General features: G+C 42.2%; 1 protein-coding gene across 1 annotated transcript in view; it reads left to right on the forward strand.

Annotated features, from left to right (window-relative positions):
• The window catches only part of LOC311184201 (kinesin-like protein KIF28P), a gene marked incomplete at its 3' end in the record, with an annotated part of 55318 nt that overhangs the window by 17010 nt on the left and 18427 nt on the right, over positions 1 to 19881 (forward strand). The window contains exons 4-10 of the mRNA XM_084254051.1: positions 3991 to 4026; positions 7499 to 7723; positions 9460 to 9614; positions 13796 to 13907; positions 15819 to 15886; positions 17598 to 17707; positions 18754 to 18875. Coding sequence (XP_084110177.1) covers positions 3991 to 4026; positions 7499 to 7723; positions 9460 to 9614; positions 13796 to 13907; positions 15819 to 15886; positions 17598 to 17707; positions 18754 to 18875 — 828 coding nt within the window. The remainder of the gene's footprint in view (positions 1 to 3990; positions 4027 to 7498; positions 7724 to 9459; positions 9615 to 13795; positions 13908 to 15818; positions 15887 to 17597; positions 17708 to 18753; positions 18876 to 19881) is intronic.

Genomic DNA, 19881 nt, shown 5'->3' on the forward strand with positions numbered 1-19881 from the left:
TGCACCAATTTGCAATCCACACCAAAAGTGTGCAAGGGGTTTTTTTTCTCCATACCCTCACCAACACTTAGGCCATTCTCACAGTTGTGAGGTGATATTGATTTATGGTTTTGATTTGTATTTTCCTAATAATAAGTGATGATGAGAATTTTTTTCATGTGCCTGTTGGCCATTTGTATGTCTTCTTTGGAGACGTGTCTTTTCAGGTCTTTTGTCCATTTTTAGGGTATCATGTGAAATTTTGTTGTTGTTATCATGTGAATTCTTTCTATGACTTGAATATTAGCTTCTTGTATTATGTGCAATTTTTTTTTTCTCCGATTCATTCTTTTCACTTTAATGATAGTTTCTTTTGTGTGTAGAGTTGTTTTTTTTTTTTAGGGGGGGAGGTGGTTTTCATGTAGTCCCATTTGCTTGCTTTTGGTTTAATTACCCTTGCTATTGGAGTTGAGTCCCCAGGACATCTCCAAGGTCAATGTGTTGGTGTCTATACCCTGTTCCCTTCTATGTGTTTTGTGGCTTCAGGTCTAAACATCCAAGTCTTTAATTCATTTTGAATTAATTTTGTATATGGTGTTACATAGTTGTCTAGTTTCATTCTTTTGTATATGACTGTCCAGCTTTTCCAGCATCATTTGTTGAAGAGACTTTCCTTTCTTCATTGTATACTCCTAGCTTCTTTGTCATAAATGAGTGGTCCATGTATGTGTGGGTTTATTTATGAACTCTGAATTCTATTTCATTGATCTGTGTGGCTATTTTGTAATCGATATCATAATGCTTTCATTACTAATGCTTTGTAGAATAGTTTGCAGTTGAGGAATGTGATAATTCCTAGAATCCCTTCATTGTTTTTTTAAGATTTATTTATTTATTTATTTATTTATTTATTTGTTTGTTTGTTTATTTATACAAGAACTGGGGCACAGGCCAGATGCGCAGGAGGGTGAGTGGACTCACCAGAGACAGAGTGGGGAGCAGAACAGGCAGACTGGTGAAATATACTGCTGAGGGGAGCAGCGGGCACGACAGGAGAGGTCTGCCTCACCATGTGGGACCCTCGCCGGCCGGCCAGAATCCAACTGGCGCTGCAGAGGCTGTGGACAGCTTCACAGCGCAGCACTCAACTGCCTGTGCCACCAGGGGAATCCCTAGAATCCCTTCATTAGGGAATTTTTTTTTTTCATTTTGGAAATCCCTCACCCCAAATGAAAAATTATCAGCATCTTTATTATTAGGATAATGTTAATTTTCCATACCAAAATTTTTACATGAATACAAAATCATATTGCCACTAAATGAAGTGTTGAATTTTTTCTGGTTCTATGGAGTAAAAGTCAAAGAAATTTTTTAAAAGGCATTTTGAGTATCAAAGAAACTGACATCCTAAATGCTAACAATAGTACATTTTTTATCATTGAAGCTTACACCATAAAACTTTTGCTGACTCAAGTCTACCCTTTCCTTTGTTTCTCTCTTCTACAAATCTGTGGGTGTGTGCTTATCTTAGCTTATTGGTTTTTAATTTTAAGAAAAGAATAAAGAACATTATTTTGTTTCTTAACTAACCCAGTATAGTTCCCTACTTGCCCTAGCATAAAACCCTCAAAACTGAATTTTACAATCATTAAAGCTTAGTGACATTTTCAAAATGGAGAGTAGCCATTAACATAATTAGCTTTAGAACATGACAGTAAGCAGTCTTGTATTTCTGCTTCCTCCAAATGACAAAAGTGACTAAAGTGTTTTATGAAAATTCAACAGTGCACCATCTTTTAAAATCTTAATCATCAACTGATTTAAAAATATGTTCAAGTTAGAGAGAAAAATGACTAAAACCCCATTACCTCACTAAAAAGCATTCATATTTCAGTACATTTTTCTAAATTTTTAACCAAAAATTTTCCACATCAATACAATAAAATATTTAAAAATTCAAAAACGCAAGAGAAAGGAAGCAAAAACATCTACATGGATATACATAGCAACATATCACAAAGTGGAAATGACCTGAATATCCATCAACTCATGAATAAAATGCATCCATGTAACGGATTATTATTCAAGATTAAAACAGAACATAGCATCTGATACATGCTACATCATGGATGAAACTTGAAAACAAGTTCTTGTGTGTGTTTTTTAAAACTATTTATTTATTTATGCATACAAGAACCAGGGTATAGGCCAGAGGTGCGGGGGGTGAGAGGATTCACCAGAGACAGAGCAGGAACAGAACAGGCAGACTGACCAAAATACACTGCTGAGGGGAGCAGCGGGCAAGACAGGAGAGGTCTGCCGCGCCATGTGGGTCAGCACCCTGGCAGGGGATCGAACTGCAGAGGCTGCGGACAGATTCACAACGCTGTGCTCAACCCTCTGTGCCACCAGGGAGGCCCCATGCCCAAAGTTCTGATGTGCCTGAGTCTGAGCCTTTTATTTCATTCATCATCCCAGGCACTTGATGGATTTTTTAATCTGGAGATTCCTGTCCTTCAATCCAGAGAAACTTCTCTACTCTTACTTCCTTATACCCTTCTCCCCTGTGTTTCTCTCATTTTTTTCTTTCTGGAATGCATATTAATTGGATTTTGGACTTCTTGTACTAAAGTTCTAATTTTACCTTTTACTTCCTATTTTCCATTTTGGAGTCTTTTTGCATAAATTATAAGTTTATAAACTAGTTTTGCATAAATTATGAGTTTATAATTTATAAGTTTAATTTATACACTTGAACTCTGCATCTTTTTAATGCCAACATGTCTTTTTTTTTTTTAAAGTTTTATTTATTTATTTATGCAAGCACTGGGTACAGTCAGAAGCGCAGGAGGGTGAGAGAATTCACCAGATTCAGAGCGGGGAACAGAACAGGCAGACTGATGAAGTACACTGCAGAGGGGAGCAGCGGGCGTGACAGGAGAGGTCTGCGTGCCATGTGGGACCCTCGCCGGTGGCCGGGGATTCAACCGGCGCTGCAGAGGCTGGGGGCAGCTTCGTAGCCCAGCACTCAACTGCTGCACCACCAGGGGAGGCCCGCCAACATGTATTTTCATGGATATAATTCTTTATCTCTCTAGAGCTATTCACTACAGGCTTTTGAAAATGTTTTCTTCTACTCTATGCATTGTCTTTTCCTCTGAGTTCTGTTTCTCTATTGTATGTTTTTCTATTGTTTGTTTTGACTCTTGTTGGAGGTTGTCCTTGCCTGCTAATCCTTAGCCATTTGTTCATTTTAAAACATGAGACATTCTGGTTAGTTGGAAGTTCTATAGACATGAGGTTAGACTGGCAAGATTTACCCCAGGTGACTGACACTTACACCAGCCTGTCTGTGGATGGGAAGTAGTGGGGGCGAAATGTCAGTATCTTAGAGCCTTTTCTTTCAGTTAGAGCCATTCAGACTCCTCCCTCTCCTGCTAAGAGGTGCAAGCTTTGCTAGCAATATTCCAGAAGTGTGAAGACCATTTTTTTTTCTCTGCCTATGTTCAGGTTGGTGGGTGAGCAATACAAATACACACCCACAGAGTTATTATCTGTTTTTGAATTTATATTATATTAAGAATTCCCTCCTCATCATTAAAATTATCTGAGTTTTGGTGCCTCCCTGGTGGCGCAAGGGGTTAAGCACAGCACTATGAAGCTGCAGCACAAGTTCAATCCCCAGCCAGCCAAGGAGCTATCCACATGGAGCAGCAGACCTCTCCTGTCTCGCCCGCTGCCCCCCTCAGCAGTGTATTTCAGTCAGTCTGCCTGTTCTGTTTCCCACTCTGTCTCTGGTGAATCCTCTCACCTCACCCCCCACACCTCTGCCCTGTACCCCAGTTCTTGTATGCATAAATAAATAAATCCTAAAAAAAAAAATCTGAGTCTCATATTGCATGAGAAAGAGTTTTACTACATCTAACATTAGCTTTTCCCTTTATGCACATATATGTTGATTCCATATTTTTTCACTGTTTCAAAAGAATATTTATGCTCTTTTTTATACAGGTTACATTCAGTATGCTGGAAATTTACAATGAACAGGTAAGGTGATTATATTTTCTGATGAACAAATCTGAGGGTCTCTCTGCCACTTCATGAACATTAGGGGTGCCCCCTCATTTATCCCACGCTTAAAATCCAAACTGTTCAGCCTGGCATTGACAATCTACTTTACTTCTTTTTAGGTAGATTCAGCTTCATTAAATGTCCCTTTTTCTCTACACTCCATGCTTCGGCCATGGAGATCATGCATTCTCTGCTACATCTGCCCTTTCTCTCTCCAGAATGCCCTTCCTGCTTTCTTTGCCCTTAAAGAAACCACTAAACTTCGTCATTTCCTCTAGACATGCAGAGACAGTTGGCCTCAGTCAGCGTGGTGTTGCTCAAAGGATCAGAGAGTAAACATTTTACGCTTTCAGGGTCATAAAGTCCCCGTTGCGACTACTTGACTTTGTAGCATGACAGCGCCCATAGGCCGCATGTAAGTAAATGGATGTGGCTGAGCCCCAGTGAAACTATGGACCCCGAAACTTGGATTTCACATCTTTTCGTGTACCACCACATAATTTTTTGGAATTTTTTTCACTCATATAAAAATGTGAAAAATATCTTTGTCTCAAGGAGGCAGGCTGAACTTGGCACCCAGGCCTACTCCTGGGTAGGTAGAAAAGAGGAGAGTTCAAACCCCAGCTCTCTCGGGCACGAGCTGTGTCACTTTGGAAAATCACTTCGTCTCAGAGTTGAGTTTGCGCATGTGTAAAGCAGGGAATTTAAAATGAGATACAGCACATTAAGACGTACTAAATTCTAAATTGCTTACACAGTGCTAAAGAAGACTAGAAATTCAGCAAGGGCTTTTTTCCTTGACCAGGGTCAAGGAAAATTTGGAAATTTACAATGAACAGGTAAGGTGATTACATTTTTTTACAGGTCAGATTATCCTTTAAAAGCCCATTTACATGTTTGTGTCTCCAAAACACATCATGGTCTCCTCGTGAGCACCATCCTAGCTGCAGCACTGAGTGAGATACTTAGTTTAGAATGGGTGCCCCTGGGGCTTGCTGAGAGGATGAATTGACGAAGGTTTTCTGTCATTGTAAATTTCTTACAGGCAGCGATCATATCCTAATAGCTTTTGTGTAACTCCCACCACGATCCAAAGCCTTGCACTTAATTGTTAATATTATTAGAGGAATAAATCTGTCATTATTTATCCTTTTATATCAAGGAGAGAAAATGTCCATTTTGTTCCTTAGATGCTTCCATGAGTCAGTTGTTACTGGGGCAGGTTGATTGTAGATTTAAGTGGGTCACTGATTACGTTTCTTTTTCTTTCACATTCATGGGCTTGGATGATGGGATGACTCTTTTATTTCAGAGAATAACTTTAGGAGGACTTTACTTCCTTTATTACCAAGTTCTTGTGGGGAAGAACGGGCGGGTGATGCCGCACTGCTCTGCGTGCAGTTACTAAACATTTGCCAAGCTAGTTCTGGTTAGACTGTTCTCTCAACCAACAACTGATTGTCAGGGATTACGTTGCCATCGTCTAGTAAGAAATCAAGTCCTGCTAAGGGAGTTCCTGTCTGGTTGGAGTGTTTGAAAATAAAATAAATAGGGATTTGAAAATAAAACTGAGTTTCTAAAATAAATTATACTTCTGACTTCATAATTACAACAGGTTCCTCTATTTTCTTGCTTGCCATTTCCATATATATACATATATTTATGTAAATATATATATTTAAAAGACACATTTATTCAGTGTCATCATCAGGCTATTACATTTAGCAATCAACAGTGTGAGTGCCAAATTTTTTTTTAAATCCACTATATTAAAGCCTTTTTTGGAATACTTTCCACTTTACACAGAACAGAAACTAAAACAATCTGTTATACAATTAATCATAAGTACAGTCCTTGAGCTTTTTGCCCATACACGAGTATTTTTTTAAAAAGATTTATTTATTTATGTATGCAAGAACTGGGGTATAGGCCAGAGGTGCACGGGATGAGAGGATTCACCAGAGACAAAGTGGGGAGCAGAACAGGTGGATCTATTGCAATACACTGCTGAGGGGAGCAGCAGGTGAGACAGGAGAGGTCTGCTTCCTCCCTGGCTAGCTGGGGAATCAAACTCGCTCTGCAGTGGCTGGCAATAGCTTGAAAGAGCTGTCTTTAACCCCTGTGCCACCAGAGAGGCCCCCCCATACACGAGCATTATCTAAAACATATTTTCTTTGTAGCAGCTGGGCGTTGCCACCACTGTGCTCGGCCAAGTTCACAAATTATTGCAACCTGCCTCTTCCCGTCTTCTCTGGCCCTGCTCTCCTGCTAAGCTTAGTTTCCGCAGTTAATTTAAACTTCCTGCCCCTTCCATGCCTACTGCTGCTGCCAGAACCACCATAGCCAGCTTGATTTCATAGATGGGTGAAATATTTGCTTCCACCAACCTAGAGACCAGAGCTTCTGCCTCCAAAGTTTCCTCCCCTTCACGGGTCCAAAATTTGATGATTGATTGTCCTAATTGCTAAAAGCGTTGTAGCTTCTGCCACCTCTAAAAGTGCTTCCATCATTACTGAATTCACTATAGCCATCCCCACTACCTCCACATCTACCACCACGGCTGCCACCAAAGCCACCTCGACCACTGACATTTCCTCCATGACCAAAGTTGTCATTCCCACCAAAACCACCTCCACGACCACCACCAAAGTTTCCAGAATCACTTGGATGCCTTTGGCTGGGTGAATCACTGGCCATCTCTTGCTTAGACAGGGTTTTCCTGACTTCAGAGTGGTGGCCATTCACAGCATGGGATTTCTGACCATGAAAGAATCATGGTCATCAAAGGTTACAAAAGTAAAGCCTCAGCTCTCACCACTGCCTCATGCAGTCATTCAGTCACTTCAATTTCCCTTACAGCTCAAAATCTCTTTATTTATCAGTGTCTTATTTAATGCAACCAACAGAAATCTTTTTCACAGTTGCATGGACACCAGTTCCTTGACAATCTTCCCTTGACATAGCCTCTGGTTCCATTAGTTTCTTCCACCTTGCGGGGCTGTGCATTCATGGCTGCAGCCACCTCCTCCATGTGGCATATGTGGCAAACCCAAAGCCTCTGGCTCACTTGGTGTTTGGATCTCCCGTTACCACAGAATCTGTGGGCATTTCCAGTTGCTCAAAATGGCTTCTTAGACTCTCATCAATTGTTTAAAAGCTTAAACCTCTGATGAAGCAGATTTTCTAGCTCCCTGGGAGAATGACTTGGACATGATAGCAGTGGAAGGGGAGACGTTTACAATACTTACTTGGTGGCATCCACAGGCAGAAAAGAGCCCTAATTCTTAAAGTAATAAGGTTGTCTGGTGCCTATGGAAATTTAGCATTTATTCATTCATCCAAAAATATTTATGGATCACCTAATATATTCCAGGCAGAGCTATAACAGTGAAGTAAGCAAAAATCCCTGCCTTCCTGAAGTTAACATTTTTTATTCTTTGTTCCATAGGTAAGAGACTTGCTGTCCAGAACCAAGAAACCCGGAGGACTCAAAGTAAGGGAAGATCAGCAGCTGGGTTTTTACGTGGAGGGTCTGAAGTCAGTGCCATGTGAGAACTATGTACAAATTGAAAGGCTGATGGAACAAGGGACAAGAACAAGGACCACAGCTTCCACCAATATGAACGCCAGCAGCAGCCGATCGCATATGGTTATCACCATTCAGTTCAAGCAGGTGAGATTCTAGTGAAGGCCATTTTCCTTATCTCCCCTCAAAGGTGGTCTATGAGAAGGGCTCCAGCGATGCAACAGGTTGGTGAATATTAAGAATCTTTTCTGACTTGACCTATGGATTAACCACAGATTATAAAGTCAGAAGCAGGAAAAAGTGATTGCTTTGCTCATGGTGTGCCCGTAGGAAGTGCTACCAGATCCCCCAAAGTGCCCATGGTACTACAGGCTGCTTTCCTCCAGTAAGTTACATGCCCTTAGGTGTGAATTTTGACCCTAAGTTGATTCAGAAGCAAATTGTAGAGACACAAGGGGGGTTGTCAAGGAGAATTCTATCATTGTCCTTCTGTGTGGTGTGACCAGTTTTCTGAATCATGAGCCACCACTATGGGCCCTCCAGACAAATGTGAAGTCTTTGAAGCCAAGTAATCCCATAACTCTCCACTAACTAGACTCTTTGATTTAACTTTTCTCGTTGATATTCCTCGGAGGATACCAGAGAGTGGTTTAACTCAGAAATGGTTATTCACAAAGCGTGTGTAAGCAACTACTGTTTTATTACCTTTGTCCCCTAAGCCACAGCATGAATGATAAAATAGTGATAAATGAAGATTGTCTACTCTAACCAGAAAGGGTGGAATAAACACTGGACCACATATGACTCTGTTTACTAGCTGTGAGACTTTGGGAAATAACTTACTCTTCTTCCACCTCGGTTTTCTCGTCAGTAAAATGAGGTAATTGCTTTCCTCACAAGAAGGAAGGCTTAAATAAGCACTACATTTTTTAAAAAAAGATTTATTTTATTTAAACAAGTGCTGGGGTACAGACCAGATGCGTGGGAGGGTGAGAGGATTCGCCAGACACACAGTGGGGAGCAGAACAGGCAGACTGACGAAATACACTGCTGAGGGGAGCAGCGGGCGAGACAGATGTCTGCTGTGCCATATGGGATTCTCGTGGGTGGCCAGGATCTAACCGGCACTTCAGAGGCTGCGGATAGCCTCACAGTGCTGCGATCAACCACCTGCGTTACCAGGGAGGCCCAAATAAACACTATATTTTAGAGAACTTTTAAGTACATTTCACTTGGTTTTATAATGTTAGTCATTTAGAGGCTTTATAAATGGTTTGCCCTCCTATTTTTCTTGATATTTTAGAGGCAAGAGAAGAAACCATTGGGAAAAAATGAGTGCAGAGATTTAACATCAATATTTTTTTATTGATGTCAGTAATAATACTAACGCCTGTTATTGTATGCCAAGCATGGTGAGAACCATTATTCAGTTGTATTTTACCCTCCTTATAACATCTCAACATGATGCTATATTATATAATTGAAAAGTTGAAACTCGAAAGTTATTTGCTCACAATCATGTAGCCCACAAGGACTTTTATAGCTCTCTAAAATCATGTTCTTTTTACTACATGACCACACCATCTTGGACTATTACTTATTTTGCAGATTTTATGTTGTAAAAGTTTATTGACATAGAAATACTGGAGTAAAACTTGGAAAATAGTTTTGCAGCATTGGGGAAGGGCAAGTGAGACATTTGGACCTGGTGACACATCATTGTAAATGTTGTTGTAGAGAGGATGACATTTTAATTTGCAGATTTTAATTCCATCTCTTTGTGTGTGAAATACATTAGAAGAAAAATTTTAAAATGTAACCAGGAGAATTTCATGTGTAATCTACTACCTTTCTAATCACATGACCTGGGTGCTTTCCTACAGGTTTTCCTCGACAGAGACTTCACCAAACAGTCCGTTATTAATTTGGTGGATTTAGCAGGAAGTGAGAGGCAGAAATCTTCAGGATCTGAAGGAGACAGACTGCGGGAAGGATCACGAGTTAACTTGAGTTTAACCAATTTAGGAAATGTTATCAGGTAAGTAATCAGTGGATAGATATTTGTGCCATTCATGACCTAGTCTCCTCTTGGAGGTAACTGCCATGTTGTATTTTATATTTATTCTCTGTCTCTGTCTCTTTCCCTCCCTTCTTTTTGTCTGTCTCCCTCTTTTCTTTTATTCTTTCTTTCATCCTTTCTTGTGTTATTGCATGTTAGTATTACAATTTAGTGGCACTCATTTTTTAATTTTATAAAAACTGTAAAATATTATATTGTCTTCTGGATCTTATTTTTTTAAGTTATTAAAGTATAAATTACATATATTGAAGTGCATAAATCTTAAATGCTCAGCTCAATGAATTTTTATATATATGTGTGCATATATATATATATATGTAATTGTCCCCAGATCAGAATATAGAACATTTCTAAAATCCAGAAAGCCCCCTTATCCCTCTCTCCTAGCTTTTACTTTCATCAGACAAAATTGACTTTGTCACCAAACATTGGTTCTGCCTACCTTGTAGGAATTTTTCATATAACTGCAATCACTTATATGAGTCATTGTCTTTTGCATCTGGTTTCTTTCACTAAGCATTAGCACTATGATAGTAATCCATGTTATTTCTTGTAGCAACTGGCAGTTCTTTTTCATTGCTTTGTAGTATTCCATTAAAGGAATATACCATAAGTTGTCCATTCTCCTATTGATAGACATTTAACTTGTTTCTGGCTTTGGACTATTATAAATCAAGTCATATAACTTGTACTATGAACATTCTTATATATACACATTGGGGGACACTAATTACTCATTTTTGAATATATGTATGCCCAGGAGTAGAATTGCTGGGATATGCTTTTAGACTCAAAATTATTAACAATATCTATCCATGTTATGTGTGACTACAATTAATTTACTTTCTGTTCTTTCACTAAACATTGTTCTATGATATTTTTCCATGTTGTTGCAGCAGTTGTTACTTCCTTTTTGTTGTTATGTAGTACAGTCATGCATCACTTAATGATGACAACTGGTAGATATAATGGTGATTCCTATAGGCTCTACCATGTAGTCAAGGTTTATAATAGGTTATATCACTTAGGTTTGTTTAATTATACTCTATGATGTTAGCACAACAGTGAAAGCACATGAAGATGCATTTCTCAGAACATATCCCTCTCACTGAGTGATGCATGACTGAATATATTCCATTATGGGAATGCATTGCAATTTATTCAATATTCCCTGGGATTGGCATTTTGTTTCCAAGTTTTTTGGTGTTTTTTTTTTTCTGTGGTTGTACCAATTTACATTTTTAGCAACATTGTATAACATAGCCTATTGATCCTTATTCTTTCTAAGGTTTGGTATTATTAGATTTCTTGATTTCTACTAATTAAAGAACTGTAAATTATTTTAATATGGCCTTGATATTCTTGGTTACTAGCAAGTTTGAGTACCATTTGATATACTAACCATCAGTATTTCCTCTGGAAGTACCTGCTTATATTTTTTCCATTACTTTATTGAGTAATTTTCCTTTATATTAATTTTTAGACATTTTTTACATATTTTTATTATTACTCTTTTTTCAGGTATATGTATTATAAACATCTTTTACCAGTGTCTTATCTTTTCAACTTCTTTAAGGAAGCTATTTATGAGCAGAGATATGGTTTGTTTTGTACATTTTTGTATGTGTCTCATTTAAGAAAACCAGTCAGAAAAATATCTACTTATATTATAGAAGTTTCTGATTTCTGTGTGTAACATAAGGTAGGCGTGTTTTTCATTATTTCCCTCCCTGTATTTTCTTTCATAGAAAATACCTTTTTCCTGGATAATCCAAAGATCTGTATCCTACCTATGTAATTGTTGATATGCATTTTAATTCTATTATTCTCTAACCCTAAAAGACATTATTACTGGGCCTCCCCAGTGGCGCAGCAGTTGAGCGCTGGGTTGCAAAGCTACCCGCAGCCTCTGCATCACCGGTTCGATCCCCAGCCGACAGGTGAGGGTCCCACATGGCGCACAGACCCCTCCTGCCGCGCCCACTGCTCCCCTCAGCAGTGTACTTCATCACTCTGCCTGCTCTGCTCCCCGCTCTGGCTCTGGTGAATTCTCTCACCCTCCCGCGCTTCTGACTGTACCCAGTGCTTGTATAAATAAATAATAAATAAATCTTAAAAAAAAAAGACATTATTACTGCTATTTTATGTCAGAGTTCATCCATATCTCTTTTTTTTGTTATTGTTTATTCTTTTCTAAACCTCAGAGTTGTTATCTAAGAGCAATTTCCTTCTGGTTTAATATATTCTCTAGAATTTTCTTTAGTAATAATCTGCTGATGGCAAATTCTCAGTTTTTGTTTTGGTGAAACAAAATATTTTTATTTCATCTCATTCCTTTTTTTTTAAGATTTATTTATTCATGGATACAAGAGCTGGGGTACAGGCCAGAGGTGTGGGGGATGAGAGGATTCACCAGAGACAGAGTGGGGAGCAGAACAGGCAAAAGGACCAAAATACACTGCTGAGGGGCACAGCAGGCAAGACAGGAGAGGTCTGCTGAGCCATGTGGGTAGCTCCCTGGCTGGGGATGGAACTTGTGCTGCAGAGGCTGTGGAGAGCATAGGTTGCAACTTAACCCCTAGTGCTACCAGGGAGGTCCCTCATCTCATTCTTAAAAGATAATTTTGCTGAGTATGTAATTTTACATGGGCAATATTTTATTTCAGCTCATTGAAGATACCATTCTCCAGCTGTCAACTGTTGTTCAAATTGCTATTCTCTTGAAATAATTGGTTGTTTGGTTCTAGCTGATTTTAAACTCTCCCTTTTCCCTCTCTATCTCTCTCCCTCTTCCTTCTCTCCCTCCTTCTCCTTCACCTTCTTTCCTTTTTTTTTAATTTTTAATTTTTAAGATTTATTTATTTATACAAGCACTGGGTACAGTCAGAAGCGTGGGAGGGTGAGAGAATTCACCAGAGCCAGAGCGGGGAGCAGAGCAGGCAGAAGGACCGATGTACACTGCTGAGGGGAGCAGTGGGTGAGGCATGAAAGGTCTGCGCACCGTGTGGGACCCTTGCCGGTGGCCGGGGAGCAGCCAGGGTGCTGCTTAAACTGGTGCTGCAGAGGCTGCGGGCAGCTTCGCAACCCAGTACTCAACCACTGCGCCACCGGGGAGGCCCACCTTCTTTCTTTTAATGTTCCCTAATTCCATTATGTTGCATTTGAATGGTTTTTTGCTTTTATTTATACTGCTTCCAATCTCTTGACCTCCACAGCTCTGTGATTAGAGTTTCATCAACACTGAAAATTTTCAGTGATTATCTCCACTGTTGCTTCTGCCCATTCTCTGCCCACCTCCACTCTCCTTCCTCTCCTAGAACTTCAGTTTGACTATTGGATCTCACTCTGTTGTTTATGTCTAACCTTCCTTTCTTGTTTCTCATCTGTATGTCTCCAGGTTGCAATCTGGATGACTGCTTTTGAACTATCTAGTTCACAACTGCAGTTACAGCAGTGTCTAATTTGCTGTTAAACCTCTCTGTGGTTTTTAACTGTTTATTCCTTTCTAAAAGATTGTTTTGTTTCTTTTTCAAATTAATAAATTAATTTGATAGATTTCTCTGATTATAATTTCTCAAAGATATGATTTCCTCCTCTTCCCCATTCTCTTTAAGGCCAATGTCTTTTTTGTGATCCCCTGGAGTGGGTGGGCTGAGATCTATATCTCTCACCTACTCTAATGCTGTAATCAGATGAGCTCCTAATTTTATGGGTTCTTCTGAAGGCAGTATGAGAGAAAGGCAGGAACTAAAACTCATTGCTCATACCTATCTTCACTCTCTAGCCTGCCACACCTCTCAGATCATAGCCCTAGACACAAATTTACAACAGCCTTCAGCTCTTCAGGGTTTCCTTACAGATTTTAATGTGTTAGTTACTCAGATCTGGGCTCCCTTCTTTCCATTATCATTTTCCCTGGGTTGATTTCAGGAAAGAGCCAGCAGCCCTGTGGTTAGCTGTCTTGCTTTGGCATCTTTATACAGAAGGGCTCTCAACTTTTGGCTGTAATTTAGAGTTATATCAGGTTTAGGGGGTCAAAGAGGGGACTAGAGGAGGTGTTTCTGACTTATCCTCAGGGAAGCAGATTTCTTCTTGGTACATTCTCTTAAATTTTCATTTGTATTTTCTTTCTCACTCAGTGCTCTGGCTGATGCAGCCATGGGGAAGAAAGTCTTGCACATTCCTTACAGAGACTCTGTCTTGACCAAGCTGCTCCAGTCGGCTCTGGGCGGGAACAGCAGAACTGCTTTGGTAAAGTGACTTTCTTGCAACATTTTAAACTAATTCAACTACCATTATTTTATTATTAATAAAATCATTCTCAGTATACCACTGCATTTCACAGCACATTCTTATATATATTATCTGAGGGCTCCTGAAGCCTGTTCTATTACAGTGTTCAAAGTTTCGATATTGTTAATTTTAATTTTGAAAAATTCTGTACTTTTCAGGATCTCTACAAGGAAGATAAGTTACTTTTATTGTCAGAAGCAAACAAAGGCAATTTAAAAAGTAACACTCACAATGTCATGTTACTCTAAATCAGCAGTCATTGCCTGACAGGACTGGAAATCAGCCTAGAGAGTAACTGAGTCCTGTTATCTCAGACTCTTATTTCTAAATAGCTGCCGAGGGGGTACCATGTGAAACGTGTTAAAAGCAGGGAGTTCTGCTCTTTAGTTTCAGGTGCAGGAAGGAACAAAGCCAAGAACCTCCAGCCTGCTATCCCAGTTAGGAGACACATGCTCGCCGCATCTCAACTTTTGGATGTAATTTGAGACCTGTTATATGCACCTCTCTCCTAAATCAACAAATACAGTCTCGCTCTTTGTCATTTCATCTGCCTATTTTTAAATATTTCACTTAAAAGTTTTTTGGTTGTCAGTACTTTTGGGCCTCAGTGGGATAATCCCCCAGAACATGGAGGAAATAAGGTGCCCTAAGGTGCCCTCTGCATGTGAGACCAGAGTCAGAGCTCACGGGTCTGAGCAGATGTGTGCAAAGTCACCCAAGGGAGGCAGACTTGGGTCTCCTGGCAGGGCCGTACCCGAGGCATTACAATGGTTTGACAGGAAATATCTGGTGTTTAGGAGTGTCGGGAAGGTGGCCATTGAATCGCTTCAAGAGACAAATAACAAAAGAATTCTCAAGATTAACTTCCAAACTCTAGCCTCTCTGACTCCAGTTCCAGGCTCAGCACAATTTTCTTAAAACCACATTTCCTCCCTTCTAAAGTGGAGAGTATAACAATACCCGCTGGGAAATATTGCTGTGGTAGTTAGATGAGTTGATACACATGAACAAGCTTTAGAAGCTGTCAGGTAAACAGAGATAAAGGATTGTCCACCGGGCTTTTGTGCTCTGGACTATGACCTCTGGCCCATAGGCCACTAACTGCCACACGGCAGTGCCATTCCCTCAGGTTGACCCTCAGGGAGCCTGCCCACCCCTGCATTCACCGAGAAGTTTGTTTTCTCATTTGAACTTGAGAACAATAATCCAAAATCAATAACCAGACCTAAAACCAGTAGCTACCAGTCACAAGTAACTTTAATTGGTCTCTGCAATGCTAGCATTTGTCTTTCATTTAAATTCCCGAGTAAATCTGCGGGGGGCTCCATCCTTGGGCAGTGCAACACAGGCCAGCAGCACAGGTGTGAAGAGTCTGTCAGGACTCAGTTCAAATCCCAGCTCTGCGAGCTAGTATCTGGCCTAATTATATTTTTTAAAAATTTATTTTATTCATTTATGCGTACAAGAGCTGGGGTGTAGGCCAGAGGTGTGTGGGGGTGTGTGAGAAGATTCACCAGAGACAGAGTAGGGAGCAGAACAAACAGATCTCCTGAAATACACTGCAGAGGGAAGCAGTGGGTGAGACAGGTAAGGTCTGCTGTGCCATGTGGGTAGCTCCCTGGCCGGGGATTGATCTTGTGCTGCAGTGGCTGCTGATAGCTTCATAGTACCTAGACTTAACCCCTGTGCCACCAGGGAGGGCCCCTGACCTACTGTTTTTTTAAGTCTTGGAGTTCTGTCTGAGTTATAAAGTTTGCATAATATTGTAAAATACAAGATTTTCCATGAATGTTACTTGTGTAATATCAACAGCAATATTAAGCCCCTATATAAAAAACAAAATCTGAAAGGGATTTTTTTTTTTTACAGATAGTGGCCATAAGCCCAGCTGACATCTGCTACGAGGAAACATTATCAACATTAAGATATGCTGAAAGGTACATTAATGAATATTTATCATCCACAATGTTCTAAATTCTAAACCTGGCAAACTCTTCTAGTCTTCTAGCCCTATACTTGGTGGGTTGGCATTTTGGGGAGGGCTCCAAGGGAAGGCAGAAGAAAATGATTTGTAAGAGAGGAGTGAGGAGGCATGAGACAAGTAAGAGGAGCAAGACCTGAGGACTCAGGGTCCTCCTGAGCTGCCATTCTGTAGCTGCAGTCCTGGATGGGAGAGGAACATGGACTCCAATCCATGGGGAGGAAGACCCGATGCCTCTCCTGATGTGGTTAATAACTGTAATCCCCGTATGTTCCTGCCAAGTAGCGTGGCCATTCACAGCTCCCCCCTTATGTCACATGGGTCATAGGTAGAGAATAGCGCAAGCAAGAGTTCTGGGTAATGAAGATGAGTGTGTAGGAGGCGACCCCCCGGGGTGGGCAGCCATTCACCAGCTCTAGAGCTTCCCCTGTGCTAAGCCCCACACAGCAGGAGAAGGCCAGAGAGTCATCAGTGTCTCTTCCCAGGGAGGGGCTCTCAGGCACCTTCCCTTCGGGCTGGCAGGGAAGTGAGTCACCGTGCCCGCACGATCTGTCCTTTCAACATGGGCATCGGCAGCCCGACCCAAGCTGCTTCTCCTGACCCTTTTAAGAAGGGAAGGGTGTGAAGAGTGGCAGATCCACTCTAACCAGGGGTAGAAACCACATGCCACCCCACTCCCTCCTACTTGCAGGGCAGACATTGAGAAGTTGCCTCTGCAGCACCCCCTTTAGGGCCAGACAAGAAATTGGGGACCTGTTTTCCAGGACATGACTTGTCCCACAAAACTATATTACTATCTGATACACCATTTGTCAGGTGTATTGTCAGCTCTGCTTTGGTCAGGATCTGCTACCAGCTGTGTGCCCTGCATCCCCTAACCACCAGTTACTCACACACGAAGAGACAGTACCTCATTCAGAGCTGGGGTGAAGACCATGTGGAGTCACAAACCACTCCTGGTAAAGTTCTGCCTGGATTATAGTTGATGCTCAGAAGTGGCAGTTATCTTGCCTCCCAGTGCTCACCTGGCTTGTCCTTTTTTGTTCTCAGGAAGGGAAGCTGCTGCATTTCAGTGGCAGATACTTGCTTTCTTGTTCTTCACTGTGCAGGCTCAAGACCGCTTTTCACACCATTAGATGTTTTCCTCCACCATCTTCTCCACAGTCCAGATCGTTGTGTTGAGTTTTTCTTTAGTGATATCTAGAAATTTGTTTTTTTTTCAGCTTGTGCAAATCTGTAAAATGCTAGCACTCCCACTGTGTGATACAGAAGAAAGAGAAAATGGTACCTGAAGTCCCAGACTTGCCATGGGCTGTGTGACTTGGAGCAAGTCTTGTTCCATTAGTCTCTACTTTGTAAGATGAAAAAAGCAATGTCGACAGATTTAGCAAATAAAAATACAGGCTGTCCAGTTACATTTGAATTTCAGATAAAGAACAAGCATATCAGGGGCTGGATTCCAGCTTCTGGGCTACAGAAGTCACAAAGTCCCTTTTGGCCTTAATGGCTTCGTGGAACCTGATGTGGTGGAATCTGGAGTCACCTGAATGAAAGGTCCCCACTTTGACCTTTTGAGGTCAGAACAGGCCTGGTTTCTGGTCCGTGCTGTGGTGGGGTTTCCCCAGCCACACAGAGCCTGAGTGCGTGTTCATCTCTGCACATGAAAGGGCTAAAAAGATCCAGAACAAAGCCGTGGTCAACACCTCCACGCTGAGGAGACAGTCAAAGGAAGAGAACAACAAGCGGCTACCTGGAAGTGGACACTCCAGAATTGCAGGTAAACTGAGTCGGGAGTCAGCACTGAGTCCCAGCCAGCTGCAAGAAGGCGGGGGAATGGCTGGCACAGGGCTGGGGGCCGGGCCCTAGTGACTGGGCACCACCAGACCAACTGCATCAACCACTGGGGAGTGACGGTTCTTAAAGTTTCAGGAAACTCTACTGACCAAGACCCAGTACTTTGAGCTAAGGCCTCAGATTTCATATGGGCATGAGGTATATGATTTTTATGCCCATTCATAAATTAGAATGGGATGGATGAAAGCTATAAAAAGTAGCTGAAGTAAGACTGATAACGGTATTCAGTATCCAAACAATAATACCAAAAGGCTCCAAACCTCTTGTGCTCAGTGTGCTTTAATAGCTGTCACCTGCCTGCCCTCCCCAGGAGGCATCTCGCTCCAGAGGGACACAGAAGCGCGGGCAACACAGGCAGCCGCGCATGCGTGTGCACAGACAGGAGCTGCCTGGATGGATGTCCGGCTCCGGGTGGACCCCACCAGGCCTAGCTCAGGCCACCACATCCTGGCTCGCTAAGGCAATAGCCTCAACAGGGCACTTCCTGAGCAGAGTAGGAGCCTGTGCCAGTCCAGACGTGGCTCTGGCCGGTCACCAATCTCTGTCAGGTGAAAAACTGGACGTGCGGGTGTGGGCCAAAATATTGTATCTCGTCCCCATTGTTCATAAGCACAGACACAGACTAAATGAAAAATAATGTAGGATAAATCTTTGATTCCTCCCAAATCCCATTCTCTATAACAATGTTATAAATCCAAACACCCTCACATGCCTACACACAAAAATAAATACTGAGCTTCATGTCTCCTATAAAACATCACTTGCTTTAGTTTCTTATAAATTAAAAGCAGCGCTCTTCTTTGAAAGCTTATCACATCCTGTCTTTTTCACACATAAGAGAAGAGCAGTTCTAGCTCCCACGCCCATGGGAATCCCTTGTGGCTGAGTCATTGCAGTTAGACCAAGAGGAGCATTTATCCTGGGCCTCACCTTGCAGACCTGTGGCTTGAAATGCCTCCCTCCTTCTAGAGCACCCAGGCTGTCTGCTGGCACCTCGCGGGCTGGGGCCTCACTCTGATGAGATGACCTGGGGGCACCAGCTGGAGCAGGCGCGGAGAGAGTGGCAGGCTCAGTGCGTGGCCATTGCTCAGGTGAGCTGCTCTCCCTGCACCCGCGCAGGCCGGCCGCCTGGTAGGCCGCCTCACTCAACCAGACACGGCGCCGCTGGCAGGGGGGTAGTCAGGATGAGGTGTTTGTGCGGTTAATGTGTGATATGTGAAATATGGCATGTGACATAGGACGGACAGTACAATTATTGGCAGAGTCAGGAGAGAACAGCAGGGCACATGGGGGCAGGAAGCCGAGAGGGCTTGGTGTGTCTCGTCGGGCAGACCAGAGGACAGAATTCAAGGCCTTGATCATTAGGATCTAGGGAGTATGTAAGGCACCCAGGTTTCCTTCTGAGGACTGTGCAGTGTGGCCCGGAGCCGTGGTATCCTGGCGTTCACCGCCAACCCCAGATCATAAACGGGCTGTGATGGGACTTTCATTCCTCTCTCTGCTGCTGCCAGCCACACCCCCACCATGGTCTTACTCCACGAGTCAAAAGACTCTGGACAGTCCCCAAAGTCATGGGTAGACGCGGCGCTCATGGGGAGTGGTGGGAGAGGTCCAGCCTGGGTTCTGAAAAGCTCAGTGAGCCTGGAATAGATGCGAGCCCAGGCAGTGGCGGTGGAGCGGGAGGGAGTGCGGCAGCAGGAGACTGGATGACATTAGGGACCAGGCATTCCAGAGGTGTGGGGGGCATAACAGGGGCTCATGCAGCAGCCAGAAATGCCATTCAAGTAAACCTTTCTATGCAAGGGGTAGCTGGGCTGGGCTGCTTAGCAGCAGGGGTCAAGTAGGAGTCAGACAAAGCACATGAGCACAGGATTTTGTGTTCCATATGAGCAACAGCTACTGGAAGGCGTGTTATGCCCTTTCTTTATCAGAACTTCAAACTTTAAATGCTTTCCTTGTGTCTAAGTAGTTTATTCTGGTTCTGTTTGACTCTCAACCCTCTGTGAGCAGTACCTGTGCATTAAAGGATGTGTGCACTCGGGTGACCAGGAGAGGGCGCTGCAACGCGCCGCCTTTCGCTACCAACATCTGCTTGCC

This window comes from Talpa europaea (genome assembly GCF_964194135.1).
Source record: "Talpa europaea genome assembly, chromosome: 14".
NCBI classification, from domain to species: domain Eukaryota; kingdom Metazoa; phylum Chordata; class Mammalia; order Eulipotyphla; family Talpidae; genus Talpa; species Talpa europaea.